The 20,656-nt window shown below is 38.1% G+C and overlaps 1 protein-coding gene across 1 annotated transcript in view; it reads right to left on the bottom strand.

Annotated features, from left to right (window-relative positions):
* Window positions 1-3,747: 3,747 nt before the first annotated feature.
* cygb2 (cytoglobin 2) overlaps window positions 3,748-20,656 on the bottom strand; it is a 56,416-nt gene continuing 39,507 nt past the window's right edge. The window contains exon 3 of the mRNA XM_026213970.1: window positions 3,748-5,514. Coding sequence (XP_026069755.1) covers window positions 5,350-5,514 — 165 coding nt within the window. The 3' untranslated portion in view covers window positions 3,748-5,349. The remainder of the gene's footprint in view (window positions 5,515-20,656) is intronic.

Consider the following 20,656-nt stretch of genomic DNA (forward strand, 5'->3'; position numbering starts at 1 on the left):
TTAATAAACAATAAACTTTTCCAAATTATCAATAGTTTCAACTTTAGATTGGGTACTGCAAAAACATGCACAAATTATTAATAAATTATTTATTAAGATGTATAAATAAGGTGAATTCAGGACCTTTGGGGCACATTTTGCCATCGAGATGGCAGCTCATCAAGGTACTTATTTTTAGTAAACATTTATAAACATTTATGAATGATGAATAGTTTATACTAGATTGCACTCATTACACTCTTCCATCCATCCATTTCTTTATTTGTAAATGTAAAAAGGGCATTAGGGCACATCGTATGAAAAGTACATGAAATAGTAAGTTTGTAATTATTGTATAATTTCTAAGAAAATAATTTGTAGATTTAAGAAAAAAAAAGTATGTGATCATGTGAATTGAACGTTTAATGACATTTGTAGGCATTTCAAATTACATTAAATACTGATCTGTTAATCATTAGGTAATTTTAATAAGTACATTAGTAAGCATTAACAAGCATGTTATCTCACATTTCTAGCTATGCGAATTTATATTTACTAATTATCTGTTCAGCATTTTAAAATGCTTGTTAATTATTTATTAATTAAAGTTATTATAAAGTGTTACCGAAAAACCTTTGAGAGCATTAAAGAAAAAAGCACAATATCATCAAGAGGAATAAAATGCTTCATTAGAACAACTGAGAGAAAGAAAAAAATAACTCAATTTACTGTCAAAGACTTGCTAGATGACTGATGAAAGAATTCAACATTTCAATGAAGAGCATAAGAATACTGAGCATGCAAAACCTTCGTATCAGGACATCTCTATGTCTGATTTAAAGCAGGCAAAATGCTATCTAACAAGCAGTAAAGGATTAAAATAACCGTATTTTTTACCCTTATGGTCAAATATTGTGCTCCAACATTATTAACAACTTTAACTTGTCAGTTCTGGCAAATGACCATTACCAGGGTGGTTGCTTCGTATTGGGTTGTTCGTTGCCTCCATATCATACACTAAAATTGTTTAATGCACATATAGCTGTTATCCCTTTCTTAAAAAATGTGAATTTTGGGTGGTTAAATAATTTTGTATTTTTATTTTTTATTTTTTGGCAACTTGAATTTTTTTTTAATTTCGTTCTTGGTAGCAAAATGTCTTGCAGGTCAAGGGGGTGAATAATTCTGATTTTAAAGTAGAATTAGTAGAATGTCTAAAGTGAACTATCAAAATAAAGTGTAACGACTTGGCATGTCAGTACCATTGACTAAACATACTCAAAACATGGCTTGTCTCACAGTGTCTGCAAAAGCAATGCTTTTAAACCTCTTTTTAAAACTGCAGGTGTGAAACATTTCTTTACCCAGAGTAATGAGTTTTGAAAGGCTATAACTTTAAGAACTGTGTGAAAAAATGAAAACAGTTTCAACTTGCCTCATATAGTTCCTGCTCCATGGCCAACTAAAAAGTATTAGCATATCAAACATCACTGTACTATGGTATTACCACAGTACTTTTCTTTGTAAGGGATATGCATACAAATACTGGTGCATATATGACCACCTCTTTTCTTAAGAATATCTTCATCTAATTTAATTCATTCATCTCAATACTTAACTCTTAATTTCATGGCTGGACTGCTGCTACTCACTGTTTGACAGCTTCTTGTATGTTCCACACATCTCTTCAAGCATATCCAAAATATTCAGATACTCCCATGTTACACATAGGCTTCTCACTCAGCACCATAAATGTAACCACTGTTAACCATCCACATTTATTCAAGATTAAATATAGACAAAAAAGAAAAAAAAAAAGGACATGAATATTAACTTACCTCCACAACTCCCTTGTAAAACATACGGTGTTAGCATTTACTAAAATTGGGCAAAGGACAGCTTAAGACATTTATTTCTTATTTAATTTATTTATTAATTTATTAAAATAAAGTATTTTGTTTTGTTAACAACTTTGTCTTCTGAACACAATGCTTGATATTTTCATTTGATATTTGTTTGTGTCAGTTTTCAGCAGATTATATACTAGTCTAAAAACACTTTAAAGCAGGGGTGCCAACTCCTGTTCCTGGAGATTTACCTTCCTACAAAGTTCAGTTGAAACCCTGATCAAACTCACCTGAACCGAGTAATTAAGATCTTCAGGAGCATTTGTGTGCTGGAGTGTGCTGGGACAGTGATGAACTGAACTCAGATAGGTAGGTAGCTATAAAGTGTTTTTTTTTACCAGCTAAAAAAATGTATATTTGACATTTTGTGTGATTCACAAATTCATATGTAAAAACAATTGTAAGCAGATATACTGAGATAACAGGAAATATTTAAACCTCTAAAAAAGGGTTTCAAAGCGCAAGTTTTTGTAAACGATGGCATTATTTTCTCTGTGTAAACTTCAAAAACAAATTTGTGAGTTGCAAAAATAATGCAGCCAAACATTATTTTTGTCTGGACAGTTTTAATCTCTAAAATATAAATGACAGGGAGTTCATCAAGTGGCAATGGTCAAACAAAGAGAGACTGAAAGCAACAATTCAAAGGCAGTATAAGAGTAATAACAGATGATGCATCACATGCTTGTAGATAGTATTTATTATATTCATATTCATCTCTTATATTTAGTTTATATTTATGAAGTAGTATGACTCCACCAAGATTAGTATTATGTACCAAAAGAAAAAAAGCAGTCTTTTGATAATGAGACAGTGTAATAAACTCAAATACAGAAACTGTAATAAAAATAAAAGTTTACCACTTAATATTCATGTTCATGTATGCTGTTTTTTGAATTTGCATTTTGGGAAATATTTTAATAATATGCTGAGCACGAACCCAGAAATAACAGGTTTTTAACAGTCTGCAGTCTTAGTAAATGGTAAAGCATTTTTCAGTAATATTATACAGCTGAACCATTGTTTGTCTGCATTTGAGGATGTGTATGATTCAAGGGAAACCTGGCACAGGCCATTGCACAGAGACAGGCTCACTGCCAGCAGGTGGAATTAGCTAGATAATGGAAAAATATGCCATGTTAATAAAGAAAGAGATGAAAAAGACTGAGTGAATACAAAGAACAGGAGAAGAAGAGTGAAGGAAAAGCTGGTAAAATTAAGGAGCCTATTTTAGAAAGAAAGCGATGATTGTTTTGCTGGATATGGAGTGAGGTATACATGGAAGAACATTGTAAGCCATGTATAAGGATGGATGCTAGGATAAAGTAGATAAAAAAAAATCAAAATAACAAAATAACCACAAACACACACTATATAATAAAAATACTTTGTACTTAAAGGACATGTAATGCAAGACTTTGGTGGAATAAATCATAATCAATCATGTTTTTATGTCTGTGTATCATTGCATCACTATTTGGAATGGTGTGTTTCTTAGACTTTTTTGTATCTATTCTATTTATTTAATCAGCAACAAATTCATGTACATAATGAAATGTGTGTTTTTGTTAACAAGTTAGACTTAATTGAGTAATTGTGCTCAGTGGGTCTGATATAGCATTAGACTGGAATAAAACATATTTAGAAAAAAAAAAATGAAAAAAAGATATATATGTATCTACAATTATTATTATTATTTTTCTGCCATAAAAGTCAGTGGGTTTTATACCATTCCAGTGAAGCAGTGATTTTTTTATATATACACAGTGCAGACCAAAAGTTTGGACACACCTTCTCATTCAAAGAGTTTTCTTTATTTTCATGACTATGAAAATTTTTGATTCACACTGAAGGCATCAAGGGCTATTTGACCAAGAAGGAGAGTGATGGGGTGCTGCGCCAGATGACCTGGCCTCCACAGTCACCGGACCTGAACCTGCATATATATAAGAAATCACTGCTTCACTGGAGTGGTATGAAACTCATTGACTTTTATGGCAGAAAAATAAAATAAAAATAATAATAATAATTGTGGACTTGATTCAAGAAGGCTAAATGGTCATTAAAAAATAGTCACACTTTTGTTGTTCGCGGTCAAATATGACTGGCATTGGAAATTAATAAAAAATATGCAAAAATGTGAAAATACAGAGACTATTATATTTGTGTGTGTGTGTGTGTGTGTGTGTGTGTGAGTGTGTATTATCTACAAATCATTCGCAATGCAGAAAAAAGCAATTAAGGGGTGATACTTTAAAATATTAAGAGTGCAAAACAGACACACTCCCCCCACATATGCACATATATGAACTAGTGTGACTGTAACACACAACATGTTTTTGCAAATACCTGAAATAAAATCCATAATTTAGCCACCAAGGAAGCGGTGACACTCAGTACAAATCGGACACACACACTCACAGACACACAACACACTATTAGACACACACAAATTAACTGGTGTGGCTGTATTTATTTAAAAAAACAACTAGATAATTATTTATAAATCTTTTATATAGAGCTCTATAGAAATCTAGTGGCTAAACCATTAAATTTTGGATGTTTTTATCTTGTTTTTACTCCCACCATATGGAATTAATTTGCCTTGAAAATGAATTTACAATTTAAATGCATTGTCTCTATTTTAACCCAAAATACTGCCATAATTGAAAAAAAATATATATTAGAAAATATTAGAAAGTGCTAAAAAATATTAGAAAAATTGTTTGATTAATCATAAATTGATCATAATTATTGCATAAATATTAAACAGTACCATGAAATTCTTTCAAAATACAAAATGAAAAAGAAAAATATTATCGAACAAAATTATATTACATTAATTTCACAGAAATTTTAAAAAGTGTCATTTCAGGTGTCCGGTCAATTTTGACGGTGAAAAACACAAGTGTGACTCCCAAATGAACATTAACAGAAGGATAAACGTCAGATCTGAGAATACTGGGTCACTTCTTGAATGAGCTATTTTATTCATTTATGCCTCTCATGTGAGAAGCACCAATAAGGTTAGATTCACCATGAGTAAAGTACTGAACAATGAAGACTTGTGTGTGGTTTGTATTTTGGAGAACACTATTGTCTTGACAAAGTTAACAAATGAACAGCAGGTTTATGCTATTTATTTTCTATTTATGCGTTAGTATGTATTGTAATTCTGCTGTGGCATTATAATAAAATGTGATCTGTTTTGATATACACATTGAAACACAAGCCTAAAAGATACACAAGCAAATTACACTACACAGCACAGACAACATCTTAGAGGTTTGAGTTGTATATACTAAAAATGTATAAAACAAGGTGAAAGAAAATGATGTATATGATGGAAAACGTATTTCTAATTCTATTCTATTGATCTTTATCCTCTTAAGTCAGTCCTTTGACTAGCCAAGCTGATGAGTTACAACCAGTGTTCATGTACAGTAGGAATGAATGCCTAATCTCAGACCGCTGAGCTGGATAGTTTGAGCCATCCCACCTCAGTATAAGCCCCTGTGATATACCAGTACAATGCTGCCATCAGTTTGGTCCAGGATGTCTGTACTTCTGGGGTAAAGCACTCTCCGAAATCCTCTGCAAGTATCTCCAGAATAACCCCACTTAAGATCTGTTGTCAAAAGAAATAAAGTGAAAAAAAAATTAACATAACAGACAGATCAAATAAATCATTAGCAGGCTTTAAGTAAGGGACCAGTAACTTTCTTATGGCTTACAGTGTGTTATATTTGAAGGATTTAAAATAAAGCCAAACCAAAGTGAATTGGTTATTTATTTGAATAACTCTTAGCATGCTTACAAACTCATGCTCTCCATTCTTTTTCTACCTCTCTACCCTTATGACTTCAGTCAGTACTACTTCCAGTTACCGATCAGTTAGGTGATGGTGTGCTTGACTGGCCAGCAAACTCACCAGACCTGAACACCATAGAAAATCTATGGGGCATTTGCAAGAGTAAAATGAGAAACAAAAGACCAAAAAATGCAGATGAGATTAAGGCCACTGTCAAAAAAAAAAAAAAAAAAAACCTGGGCTTCCATACCACCTCAGCAGTGCCACAAACTGATCACCTCCATGCCATGCCCTAACCCTACCAAGTAATGAGTACATGTACAGTAAATTAACATACTTTCCATAAGGCCAACAATTCACAAAAAAAAAAAAAAAAAAAAAAATTATCTTCATATTAAGTATTATTATTTGTTGAGATGAATTGGTGGGTTTGTGAGCCAAAATCATCACAATTAAAATAACCAAAAGACTTAAAGTACTTCAGTCTGTGTGCATTGCATTTATTTAATCCATGATTTTCACAATTGGAGTTGAATTACTGAAATAAAAGTACTTTCCACGACATTCTAATTTATTGAGATTTAAATTTCCTCTCGACCCTCTATTTGTCGATGATGATGAGTAATGCCCCCCACCTTAAACTTTTCAGTGATTGTTGAACCCCAAAGTGGCTAAGCGTTGAATTGGCCTCGTCCAACTAGACCTACAGGGGTTAGACACTTTGTAGGACACTGTTCTTCCTATCACCGTTTTATCAAAAACTTTGCAGAAAAGGCAGCGTATTTACACAACCTGATTAAGAAACATACCAAATTCCCCTCTTGTCCCTACCCTTATCCTGGTTTCAGCAAGTCTTTTATTCTATACATGGATGAATCTCACCATGCAATTGGCTCCATTTTTGAACAACAACAACAGGTTGTTGCAAAGTTGGTAGCCTATGCCAGTCATGTGCAAAAGAGCACAACTGGTCCACCTTTGACAGAGAATGGTGGGCTATTGTTTGGTCCGTTAGACATTTTTCACACTACTTGCAAGGTAAAGGTGATTGTTACAGATCATCCTTGTTAGGTTTAAAAAAACAAAACAAACCTGAGCCTCACTGTCTGCTGAACAGAAACATCAAAATAGACATAGCCAGACTATACTATTTTTTAACAAATTATGAGCTTATTGATGATATTTTTTTATAATTCTTGACAAAATTAGAATATAGTAAGGAGTTTTTTTTTTTTTTTTTTTGCCTAGTTCCTACGTCTATGGCCCAACGAGGCTATGATGAGCATTTACTACTTTTAAAAAATGTGGGTCAGGAAGCGGGTCGGGTACAATATTTTATTTTCCTTTTTTTGCGGTCAGAGTTGCGGGTGGGTTAGTTGAAAACATTGGTCGGTTGCGGGTAATAATACATTGACCCGCGCATCACTGGTCTGCAAAGTGCATTTGCAGCTTTTGACCATTGAGTGGTGCTTATCAAACAAATACATCAAAGCACATTTATTATTACACACACATACTTTGTTATTTATTACCTGTCCTTTATTTTGACAGAAAACTACTTAGGGAAAAGATATCTGTCTGTACAGTGATTAAGAAATTGTTGCATATTTTATAAATTATTTCCATTATTTTAGTAAAATGTGAGGTACTGAATAATTCCGCTCCTATTATTTAGGCCAAACTAAAACAAGAAATGAATAAACTAAACCTGGCCACAATTTAGCAAAATCATTGAAACTGAAAAGATTGGATGGATTAATAAAATGTCCTCACGTTTAAAATCAAGTTCTACCATTATAATCAACAAAGTACACACAATGTAAAAAAGAGCTTCATTAATTGACAATTTCTGTGATTTTAAAAGGAGCCGCTTTACTATCTTTCATACAATTCAAGTAAAACTCAAAAGATAAATAAATAAAAAATTGCAGCCGCATTTAAATGCAGGAGTGTATTCTATTCCTTAAAATATCAGCGTGTAAGATTTGCGGCTCATAATAATATCTTACTTAACCTGCTTTGTATCTTTATTATTTAATATAAAAGAGATTTATTAAAACAATCAAAATCAGCGAATTGGAGCGGCATCAGCCGTTAGATCATTTTAAAATGTCAAAAAGCCTTTAATTTATAGGTTATAACTGCATCTATCTCTGTTGTACACTTGTGTGTATTTATTTTTAATGCGGATCCCAAACTGTAATCTAAAAGAGATGTGCTCTATTACTATTCATATTCAAGTGCTTGTGCGGAAAATTATTAATGTGCATGCATGACAGGGAGGTGCCCTTGCAATCACTTTTTGTTTTCCCTGATAATGAAATAACTTAAAATTGGGGTGCCTTACATACATGAGAAATATATCTACATGAAGTTTGAAATGTATACTTTTAAATGAACCAATTCAAAATAAAAGCAAATACTCTGATTATGCGCATCCTGTGGAGTTGAGAATCAGCACCGTGAATTTCATCTTGCAGCCGACAAGAAAATATTAGTTTATTAATAAATCATTCAAATGTCTCCTTTTTCACAATTATTAGGCTACTTCTGCCTGTGCTTTGTGGCAAACTTAATGCATGTGCTTGAGCATATTAAGGCTCATTATGGATTAGACTGTGTTAATTTAATATAAATGTGCAATTAGTTGAATAATGACAAGTGTATGACTACTAGAAAAATCTTTCATGGAGGCAGACCTATTAAATACCCTCTAGACATCTCTGTTAATGTTTTTAAAGCATTTTATACGTGTGTGCATAAATTCTACTTTCAGAACTGTCTATAATGGAGAGATGTCTTAACATTGATTTTCCTCTGAAACACAAAAACAAAAATGTTAATAAAATATATATTTTATGCTTAGTGGATGGTCAACCCTTCTGCATTCCGCAGATATTGTTGCTTCTGGTTTGTGCATTGTATATCACAGAAAGTCTACAAAATATGATGTCTCCCAAAAACGGAGGTCTTTTTTGTCATGTCCGTAGTGCATATGTATTTCCCAAATCTAAAATAGCCTATAAAACATGTTCATATATGGATACTTTTCTGATGTCTGGACTACATTCTGTGAAAATTTATATTTCAGATTTTGACTGCGAGTGTCACCTCAGTAATTCTGGAATTGCCCATTAATGAAACTAATTATAATTAGGCCTACATAATGTCTTGGGTGAGTTTCTTATTGCTGAAATATAACATTTGTATTGCCAAAACGACTGCAGCGTTGCCACGTACAATTAAAACTGAAAATAGTAAAAAGCAGCATAGGCTATACTTTAACCCTCAGATGGTTTTCGGGGTCTTTTTGACCCCAAATGACTTTTGCTCAAATTAAAAAAAAAAAATTTCCCTTTGTCCAAATGGTATGAAACCTTCTACGGCTCTCAACACTTTCTAGATCTACAAAAAACAAAAACAAAAACAAAAAAAAAAATTGGAATGATATCTGTTTTTATGTTAGCGTGACAAAATTTGTGACACTCGTGGCAATCAAAATAAGACTAAATCCATCATCAAAATCAGAAAAAACGCAGAACACATCGACAGAAATGGCACAAATAAAGTGGCACACTTCCACCAATGCAAAAAACATCCACAATGCTAAATTATATTGCTCACAACACACGTACCCCCACACACACAGAGGAATACATTTTAAAAATGACTATAAAAAATGTTCTCTTATCATTTGTCAAATAAAATCATCCAAAATGCAGAACCAACACAAATATAAAGGGGTGACACTGCCACCGACAATGTGTACACACACACACACACACACTTATGAGGATATAAAACAACTGCTCTCTTATAATTATAAAAAAAAAAATCATGCAAAATGCAGAACCACCAAAGAGGGAGAGAGAGTTAGAGAGAGATGATAGGATGAGACAAAACAATTTAGCACGCACACACACACAAACCTGCTCCAACCCCGTCTACAGAAGTCATGCGGTTTACCATGCTTACTGCCTGCAATGCATTGTAATGTAACATTATTGAAAAGTAATACTAAACTTTGACAAAAAATATTTTATTTTTGTTATAATTGTGATTTTATAATATTTAGATATGAATCCAACTGAATCGAACTTGTGAAAAGATATCTTTCAGGTAGTCAAATAGCAAATAGCATATAGTGGAGCTCTATAGCCATCTAGTGGTTAAAGTGGTTTTTTTTTTTTTAACTGCATTTTCTAAAAAATGGGTATGTTACATTAAATCATTTAAAATTATCCATTTTATCCCCATGAATGAAAGTTAGAAATCTGGGTCTTTTATAAAGTGAATTTTACACCAAATGCTGTTTTTTTGTAAAAAGCCTATTTAAATAAATAAATATTTATTTATTTATAGAAATTTAAAAGATATCATAAATCCTCCAAAAACTGCACAAATGTTCAGACCCCAAAAAACACGAGTGTGGACAGGAAACGTGTGGAAGACAATCAGAGGGTTAAGAACAAAAGTTTTTGTCTCTCTTGCAGATATGTGTCTCTTTCACCAGTTTCTTTGTCTCTCTTAGAAGTGCATCATCTCTCCGGAGAAAAAAGCAAAACCAGAAAATATTGTATGTAATATTCTGTAGGCCTATGCAGTTGCAAAGCCAAACCAAACAAGGCATTTTTGATAAAACCTAATACACTAAGACACTTTGCCTAAACCTGCTCTGCAAGTTTGAAATACTCGTCAGACACTGTCCATATGAAAGAGCAAGATATTCACACCTTCAATTTTCACCCCCCACAAGCTATTTGTCACGGTGTCTGGTGTGTTTCCCTGGGTGTCCACTAGTGGTCTCACTTCCCCATAGGCACCTCACTGCAGGCACTAAATTTCCCACAAAGCCTTGTCCCTTCATCACTGTAATTGCATACCTGCTAATTGCACTCAGCTGTCTTCACTTTCAGAACTGTGTGATGGAGTTCTTATTTTCCGTCACCTGGTTTCCTCGCATTCCTTGTGTTTCGAGTTTATTGTTCCTGTTTATTTGTTTGTTTGTTTCTGGACTGATTTTTGGTTATGACCCCCTGCTTGTTTTGATTCTGATTTTTGGATTACTCAATAAACACACACGATCGTTACAGAAGGACTCCATCAGATCAGATCCAGCGGTGTGGGATTTTGTCTCCGTTCCCCAGCCAGCATGGAGGAGTGGAGGAGAAGATTAATTAAATTAACCACCCTCCGTCAAAGGGGGAATGAGGTGGGTGGTGTGGCACAAGAGTTCCGGACTTTGGCTTTAGGATTGGGGCACACACATGCCGGCCCAGCGCCACTGCGCAAGATGGCCACCAGCCCAGCGCCATGGTGCAAGATGGATGCCAGCCCAGCGCCACAGCACAAGATGGCCACCAAGTCAAGTCAAGTCACCTTTATTTATATAGCGCTTTAAACAAAATACATTGCGTCAAAGCAACTGAAAAACATTCATTAGGAAAACAGTGTGTCAATAATGCAAAATGATAGTTAAAGGCAGTTCATCATTAAATTCATTGATGTCATATCTGTTCAGTTTAAATAGTGTCTGTGCATTTATTTGCAATCAAGTCAACAATATCGCTGTAGATGAAGTGACCCCAACTAAGCAAGCCAGAGGCAACAGCGGCAAGGAACTGAAACTCCATCGTTGACAGAATGGAGAAAAAAACCTTGGGAGAAACCAGGCTCAGTTGGGGGGCCAGTTCTCCTCTGACCAGACAAAACCGGCAGTTCAGTTGCCGGGTGCAGCAAAGTCAGACTGTGCAGAAGAATCATCTGTTTCCTGTGGTCTTGTCCTGGTGGTCATCTGAGAAAAGGTCTTTACAGGGGATCTGTATATGGGGCTCTAATTGTCCTGGTCTCCGTTGTCTTTCAGGGATGTAGAGGTCCTTTCTAGGTGCTGATCCACCATCTGGTCTGGATACGTATTGGATCTGGGTGACTGCAGTGACCCTCTGATCTGGATACAGATTGGTTCTGGTGGCTACAGTGACCTCGCAATAAGAGAGAAACAGACTAATATTACCGTAGATGCCATCCTTCTAATGATGTAGCAAGTACATTCTGTGTTATTGGAAGTGTTCCCGGTTCCGGTTTACCTTATTAATGCAGAGTAAATATCCATTAACGGATTTGGATATTAAAAGCATATTAGTATGTTATGTGTAAGACAGTCCAGCGCCACTGCACAAGATGATAGCCACAGGTGACCATCCAGAGACGAGTCAGGTTCCTGCTGACCCTCCAGAGTCGAGTCAGGTTCCCGTTGCCCCTCCAGAGTCAAGTCAGGTTCCCGTTGACCCTCCAGAGTCAAGAAAGGTTCATGTTGACCCTCCAGAGTTGAGTCAGGTTCCCGTTGACATTCCAGAGCCAAGTCAGGTTCCTTTTGACCCTCAAGTCATCAGTGTTCTTCATGGGAAAAGTCAAGTAAACGACTTTCTTCATGGGAACACACACTGCTCTTGGATCTCTCGTCTCCTGTGTCCCAATCGTTACACTATTACTACCCCCAAACCCCAACCCCCTCCAGCTGGAATGAATTCAGTTGCTACTGGTTGCTTAGTGTAAAATGGACAGGATCTAAAAGAAAAAAGGTGTAACATAAACCAGAGAATTGGAAAAAACACACATTTGTATTAATTCTTTTATATATTATTTTACTATACATGATAATGGCTGCCCCGCCAGTGAAGGAGGAGGAAGTACCAGAGCAGTTTTGGGCAGTTACAGGTGCCTTCCATGAACTGGTTACTTCCTGGTGCACTTCTGGGAAGAAAGGAACCAGAGGGGGCAGCCCGCATGAGCAGCCCCCAGGAACCTATCATCCAGCCTCGAGCACTCGGGACAGGGAGGATGATTCCAATCAAGCCCGATGCTCTCTGTTGCCCGGGAAAGCACGGCCATCAGCTCGGGATCGGACTAGGACAACGCTGGCACTCCTGAGGGAGTCAACTCAGCTGAATCGTCATCTCCCGAGGACTCAGGTCTGCCTTGTGATGCTGTGATCGACATACAGTCCTCTTCGCGAGCCACGAATGAGATGTCAGGAGCCTGAGAGGGTCCAGCAAACTCATCCGGAAACTCAACCGGCTGCGTCGTATGTGAGGGGGGTGTGGCCCGAGGAGGTTGGCTCGTCGGGGAAGCCCACAGAGTAACCCTCAGATCACCCTGGCCACCAGCCGAAGTAGCCCTCTTATGAGAAGAGCTGGAATGGGGTGTGGCAGAGGGGACTCTATACCTTTTAAGGTAATCGAGTCTCGATCTCAACGTCGAGATTGTCATGTCCCCGGAATGAGAACATGAGCCATCCATGAATGAAGTCTCTGCGTGCCGGAACTCCAGACATGTGACACAGCGATCACAGATCTATGCCATAAGCGTGGATGAGAACTTGCAGGCCTTGGAGGGCAGCTTGGGACCACCACGCCATGCAGAGGCGCTCTGCGGACACAGTTGCCTCGCAACAAAATGCTCCACTGGGGGAATCCCAGCATACCCCTTGGCTGCTCCGCCATCGAGGACAGTGAAGGCAGAGGAAGTACCAGAACAGTTTCGGCCAGTTAAAGGTGTCTTCCATGAATTGGTCACTTTCTGGTGCACTTCCCGAAAGAAAGGAACCAGAGGGGCGATCAGCACGAGCAGCCCCCAGGAACCAATCATCCAGCCTCGAGCACTCGGGACATGGTGGAGGATTCCACTCAAGCCAGATGCGCTCAGATGCCCGGGAAAGCACGGCCGTCAGCTCGGGTTCTGACTCGGGCAACGCTGGCACTCCTGAAGGAGGCAACGCAGCAAAATCCTCATCTCTCGAGGACTCAAGCCCACCTTGTGATGAGGCAATTGACATAAGGTCCTCCTCCCAAGCCCTGAATGAGATGTCAGGAGCCTGAGAGGGTCCAGCAAACTCATCCGGAAAATCAACCGGATGCAGCGTTTGTGAGGGGGGTGTGGCCCAAGGAGGCCCAGACATGTGACACAGCGATTGTGGGCATCACGAGGAGCGATATTTTGACCGCACCCAGAAACACACGGGCGTTCTCTTTTAGCTAAATGGAAATAGCTCTTTTAGGTGCTGAAGCGCTCAGGAGAATGCTGGAGCTGACACAGGAAACCCAGACAAACCTCTGAATTGCGCCGTCACACCATCACCAGTTGATTCGTTTGTAACACTCCTGTGAAGCAACAAATTATGTGCTCGGCTCCGAAGCGAAAGTTTGAATGCGAGTTGCTTGCGCTGCTCCTTATATACCCACTCTGTGGGGCGGAGGTCACGATGCAAATTCCGCAGACCAAGGTCTTTTTCTGACGTAACATAGAATGTGACCGATTGTAAGGTAACTTTCCTTTTCCTGACACACTCTTCATTCATCTCATTTCACAATAATAAAAATAACCATGTCATCAAGCAGATGATTTTTGTGTTTATTATAGTGTATAAATGCTGATCTTATCTTATATACATGTGTGTGTGTGTGTATATATTTGTACCCTATGATACACCAAAAAAACTGTAAAGGTTGTCAATGTATTTTTACATGGAATGGTGTTCCTGAATGCCTTCATACAGATCAAAGCCATCAGTTGGAGGTAGATTTAATCAAGGAGTTGTGTTGGATGTCACCAAAACAAGGACTTTTAGTTTTTATCCTTTGAGGAAATGGTTTAATTCAAAGATTAAATCACACCCTAAAAAATCAGTTATGTAAATGACTGTATCAGCATCTTTTCCCACATTTTGATGGGAATCACAAGGTCACACGGAGCAGCTAAGAAAAAGTTCAGAATTAGTGTAAAAGATGCCAACATTTGCAGCAATTTTGCGTCATTTTGCCTCATTGCCAATTTATTATGTTTGCAGATTTCAAGATGAAGTCAGAGCATGGGTTCTAAACTCATCTCTTAAGTGGCAGAATGTTTGTAACTAGAAAATCCTCTAGACCACAACAACTACAATCTCAAAACTCTGCCATTTGATAATACCCAGAATATCAAAATCAACTATGGGCGGCAGATTCTTTTTACTATTAAAGCCCAAACCGTGAAACAATCTACCTAGCATTGTTCAGGAGGCAGGCAAACTCTGTCAGTTTAAATCTCTCAAACCTTGCATTAAAATCACACCCTATCACATTTCTATAATTCAAAACCTTTTGAAGGATTGTTAGACTGTATTACTTAGGTCAACCACAAGACTTCCTATAACACCCGATGTACTTGCAACATTTTAAGAAGCAGTCTCTTTCATTCTTATTCTGAGGTCACCATAGCCACCCAGATCCAGTCCATATCCAGATCAGATGGTCACTGCTGTCACCTGGATCCAGTTTATATCTCATCTAGTTGGAGGATCAGCACCTGGCAACTACTATAGCCCAGAATGTCAGAGGAGACCATGTGAACTAGATGATCCCTAGGGACAGATCCACAGCAAAGACCTTGTCAACTATTGAATCCTCTGCTCAGTCTATATTGTGTTGCAGCCAGGAATTAAATACACTGGCCCCCTGAATGAGCCTGGTCTCTACCAAGTTATTTTCTCAATTTTTGTCATCAATGGAGTTTTGGTAGCTTGCCACTGTCGCCTGTGGCTTGCTTAGTTGAGGGCAATATATTGTATCATATATATTGCTTATGTAACCCTTAATTTTTAAGTCTATATACACTTATATAGATACACTATCACAGGACAGTGTTTCCAACATCACTAATAAAAATAAAGTAGGGGTGGGGTGGGTGGGGGGGGGGTGTTTCACTCTTCAGACAAGTTTAGTTCTTCAAAGAAAGGGGGATCATGTTTTATCAAACTTACACTTTGTACCTCTAAATTGTAAATTTTATCTTTTTAAGTTGAATGTAATTAATTATCTCATTAATCAATTTATTGTACTATAGAGAGTCTGGGATTTTCCAGTGTAATAAGATTAAACACCTAGCCAAAAGTGAAGTAAAGGCCATAACTGTTTGTATATCATTCCTAACTTCTGTGCCCTCAGGCTTAGTGCCAAATATAGCTATTAAAGGGTTGGATAAATATGGATTCCATAGATATTATCATAAGTTTCAAAAATATATTTTCAGAGTTCTTCCAACCAAGGACAAAACCAAAACATGTGAGCTGTTGTTGCAGGCGAATGTAAACACTTATAACATGCAGAGCTAATGTTAGAATAAATATTAGCTAACTTTGAATTAGTAAAATGAAGTCTATGAAGTATCTCACATTGAACAAGTCATTGTCTGCCACAAGGAGATGAAGAGTGCACCTGGCCAGGGATATCAGCCCACTCTCTTTCTGTAAATTCTATGCCCAAGTCACTCTGCGGACACTCTAATACTGTCTAAATTGTGTGGATCTATAGAGGATATAATAGAATATATAGATCAAATAAGCCCCTTTCTGTTTAGTTTTAGATCAAGTAGCATTTCAATGGGTGAGGAAGGGGGTAGCACTGGAAAATAACTTCTCAGGTTATGCATGTAACCATGGTTCCCTGAGAATAGGGAACTAGATGCTGCATCCTCTAGAGGGTGCTACGGGAACGCTGTCAGCGTGACCGGTGTCTGAAGCATGAATGAAAAAATGACAATGAACTTGACTTCGGAAGGTCCCACATGGAAACAACCTTATATGTTTCAATATAGGTTTTGATATAGGTTTTAAATATATGTGCCATATATAAAATTGGCCGTTTTTCTATATTATATGTACATATATGTACATATATGCACATATATATTTATACAAAAATGTACATATATGCACGCATATGTTTACACATATATGTACACATATATATGTGCATACATATACCTATATAGGTACATATATATGCACGAATATATGTACCTTCCTGTATATGTTCACCTATAATAGTAAAATTTAAATCCATAGCTGCTAGGCAACATAAATAAAAGTCCAAAATGTAGAAATTTACATTATTTATTTACTCAAGATCAATCAAATAGTACAAAAAAAAAAATATAGTACAAGAACAAAAATAAGACAAAAAACCTGCTAGGCAACATAAATAAAAGTCCAAAATATAGAAATGTACATTATGTATTTACAAGAACAATCAAATATTACAAGAACAAAAATGAGACAAAATACTGATCAGATTTTTTTTTAATCTTTATTATTCTTTGAAGGTCTGTCATGACACGCCTCATCATCCTCCTCCTCCTCCGCCGCCTCTTCCTCTCTTCCTCTTCCTTCCTGCACTATCCAATGACGTTTGATTGGGTGTCCGAGATTTTTATTTTTTCCTCTTTTTTTTCAGCGCACAAATTGCGGATAGGCGTTTTCGTCCTCACGGATCTGGCGTGAGTGAAACCAATGTTTTGAAGAGTGAAACCGATGTTTTGAAACCGGGTCCCAGAGTGGATATATTTGAAAACGCCGCCTTTGCGTTTCGAATCCATACACAACGGCAAATTCGTACATTTTCTGAAAATATGGCGTCATCAGCCCATGTCTCACCCCTAGTCAAACACCACTTCATCACGTAACAGCAACAAAAACATGAACAAACACTGAACGCTAACATTAACACAGATTAATAAATGTATTGTTCCATGTTAGTTTGTGTACCACGCGCAGCAAATCCATGTCTTATTCCCTGTCTTAAGTGTATCTCTGTGGCAGAATTACAGCGCCACGTGCTGGTCTGACATGTATACTACATCGGTTTCATGTGGACGCGGATATTTCTTGAGACGAGGGAAAAAAATTTGGGGGTCCGTCTCCGTGTGGACGGGGCCGAAGAAGTAAAGGGTACTTACGGTTATGGATAGAAATGTAGCGGAGTAAAGAGTACAATATTTGCCTCTCAAATGTAGTTGAGTAAAGTCATGAGTACTCCCCAAAAATGATACTCGAGTAAAGTACAGATCCCTCAAAATTGTACTTAAGTACTGTACTCAAGTAAATGTAGTCCGTTACTGTCCGGCTCTGTATATTATGTTAATATATTGCCATAGTTAAATTCCATTACATGCCAATTACATGTGATACCAATTTCACATGTTCGCACATACAGAAGTTCTTGCATAATTTTTTTTTTGTAAATTCTTAGTTTTTGCATTGATAATAGAAAATATGAGCTAGGCATCATGTATGACAGTGAAAAACGGGATTTGAGCTACAAAATGACCAGATCATGCCATTAGCTATATAGAAGACATATCTTGTATGTATAGGGCTTATATGTGGATATGAAGAAGCAATACAGGAGACCTATATTTCCTGTATATGCACATATATGCACCTCAATTTTGCCTATATGTGGCAAACAGTATATACGCATATATGCAGCATTTATACAATATATATACGCATATATGCTGTATATATATATATGGCATATATGCAGCATATATGCAGTATATATATGCATATTTGCAAAATATATATTATATATGTGCATATATGCAGGATATATGTGCATATACACTGCATATAGGTTTCATATATGCGCATATATCCACATATAGGTTCTTTCCATGTGGGGTGTAGCCCATGACGCAATCAGTAATGCTACTCAGGGTATAAAAGGGCACCTGTGGAATACAGCATCCACTTCTTTGTTTGAAGGATGCAGAAGTGTCCGAGGCATGGCAGAAAGATGCAATGTCTAATTCCCTATTCTCAGGGAATCATGGTTACATGTGTAACCTGAGACATTCCCTTTCAAAAGGGAACTCCACACTGCGTCCTCTAAAGGGCGCTAGGGGAAAAGAATACCAATGCCACCATGCTGAGGGATGAGTGCCTCTTAGACTAAGTCACCTACCAAATTCTGAGCTCTAGAGTTGAGGTCTAGCAAACGGCTCACAAAACAAGAAGAGACCTGGCAGAAGGAGGCCTCAGTAGAATGACTCTTTTAAAAAACTCTGCATGTATTTGTCAGGCTATCTAGTCTCGTTTCCCTGGGTGTCCACTAGTGGGCTCACTTCCCCTTAGGCACTTCACCGTAGGCACTAGAATTCCTCTAGTCTGGTCCTGTCTTTACAGTAATTGCACTCCTGTTAATTGCACCAGGTGCAGTCACTTTATTGTCATTAGCCTATATAGGGATAATTATATTTATAGGATAGGATATATATAGGATATATTATAGGGATAAATACCAGTCTGTCCCTGTTGTTTGCATGGATTCCTTACCCTTCGTGTGTCAAGCTTTCTCGTTCCCCGAGATTCTTTCTGTCTGCTCGTCCTCCGAGTCATCTCGCATTCCGAGTTCCCTTTTCCTGTCCCTTTCCTTTGTTTCTTTTGTTTGGACTGTCTTTTTGGTTTTGACCTTGGCTGTATTCGACTACGATTTGGATTACCATATATTAAAATACCTGCAATTGGATCTCTCTATCTCCCTGTGTCTCTCTGGTGCACGATCGTCACAGTATTAACCTAGAACACTGTCTAAGACTTGATGGCTGCTCTGTCAATTCTTCGTCATCAGTTAGGACGCACTCGATCATCACGCTTTGTTGGATTCTGGGGCCGAGGGTAGTTTCATGGACTTTAAGTTTGCTAGGAAGCTCAACATTCCTCTCACCTCCCTCAAACACCCCATTGCACCTTTTGCACTCAACGGACACAGACTGCCAGTCATCACACAGACCACTTTACCTGTTTCTCTCATCACATCTGGCAACCATACGGAGGAGATTTCATTTTTCATCACGGACTCACCTCAATCTCCCATTGTTCTCGGTCACACCTGGCTCCAGAAACACAACCCCAGGATCGATTGGCGCCTCGGATCTGTGGTTAGCTGGAGCGAGGAGTGTCATTTGTCTTGTCTTTTGTCTGCTGGTGTTAATGTTTCTGAGTCTGTGTTTCAGGGGGAAGCAGTGGATTTGGCTAACGTGCCCGCGGAGTACCACGACCTGAAGGAGGTGTTCAGTAAGTCTCGTGCTGATTCTCTTCCTCCTCATCGTCCCTATGACTGTGCAATTGAGTTATTGCCAGGTACTTCTCCGCCTAAGGGCAAGTTATATTCTTTGTCTATTCCAGAGACGGCGGCCATGGAGAAATATATATCCAGTTCTCTAGCAACAGGGTTCATCCGCCCTTCTTCTTCTCCGGGGGTGGGGTTCTTTTTTGTGGGAAAGAAGGACGGATCCTTGCGACCTTGCATTGACTACCGAGGGCTGAACAACATAACGGTAAAGAATACCTATCCTTTGCCGCTTATGTCTTCAGCTTTTGAGAGGTTGCAGGGAGTGTCCGTTTTCACTAAATTGGACTTACGTAATGCTTATCATTTGGTTCCGCATCAGGGAGGGGGATGAGTGGAAGACTGCCTTTAACACCCCTAGAGGCCATTTTGAGTACTGCATGATGCCTTTCGGGCTAACGAACTCGCCGGCAGTCTTCCAAGCACTTGTTAATGACGTGTTGCGAGACATGGTCGATATGTTCATATATGTTTACCTGGATGACATATTGATTTTTTCTTCGTCTCTCCAGGAACACGTGCAACACGTACGACGAGTGCTTCTGCGGTTGCTAGAGAATGGATTGTTTGTCAAGGCGGAGAAATGCGTTTTTCATGCACAGTCTGTTTCTTTTCTAGGACACATCATTTCGACTGAGGGTGTTCGCATGGATCCTGAGAAGGTTAAGGCTGTGGTAAATTGGCCATCCCCAGAGTCTCGCAAGGCCCTGCAGAGATTTCTGGGGTTTGCCAATTTTTACCAGTGTTTCATTCGCAATTTCAGCCAACTAGCCGCTCCTCTGACCGCCTTGACCTCCCCTAGTTTGACGTTCAGGTGGTCAAACGCAGCCGAGGCTGCGTTTGCCAAACTGAAAAGCTGCTTTGTTTCAGCTCCCATTCTCGTCACCCCTGATCGCTCACGTCAATTCATAGTGGAGGTCGACGCGTCAGAGGTGGGGGTAGGAGCAGTGTTGTCCCAGCGCGCATCCTCAGACGGAAAGGTGCATCCTTGCGCGTATTATTCTCACCGTTTA

This window comes from Carassius auratus, chromosome 31 (genome assembly GCF_003368295.1).
Source record: "Carassius auratus strain Wakin chromosome 31, ASM336829v1, whole genome shotgun sequence".
NCBI lineage: Eukaryota > Metazoa > Chordata > Actinopteri > Cypriniformes > Cyprinidae > Carassius > Carassius auratus.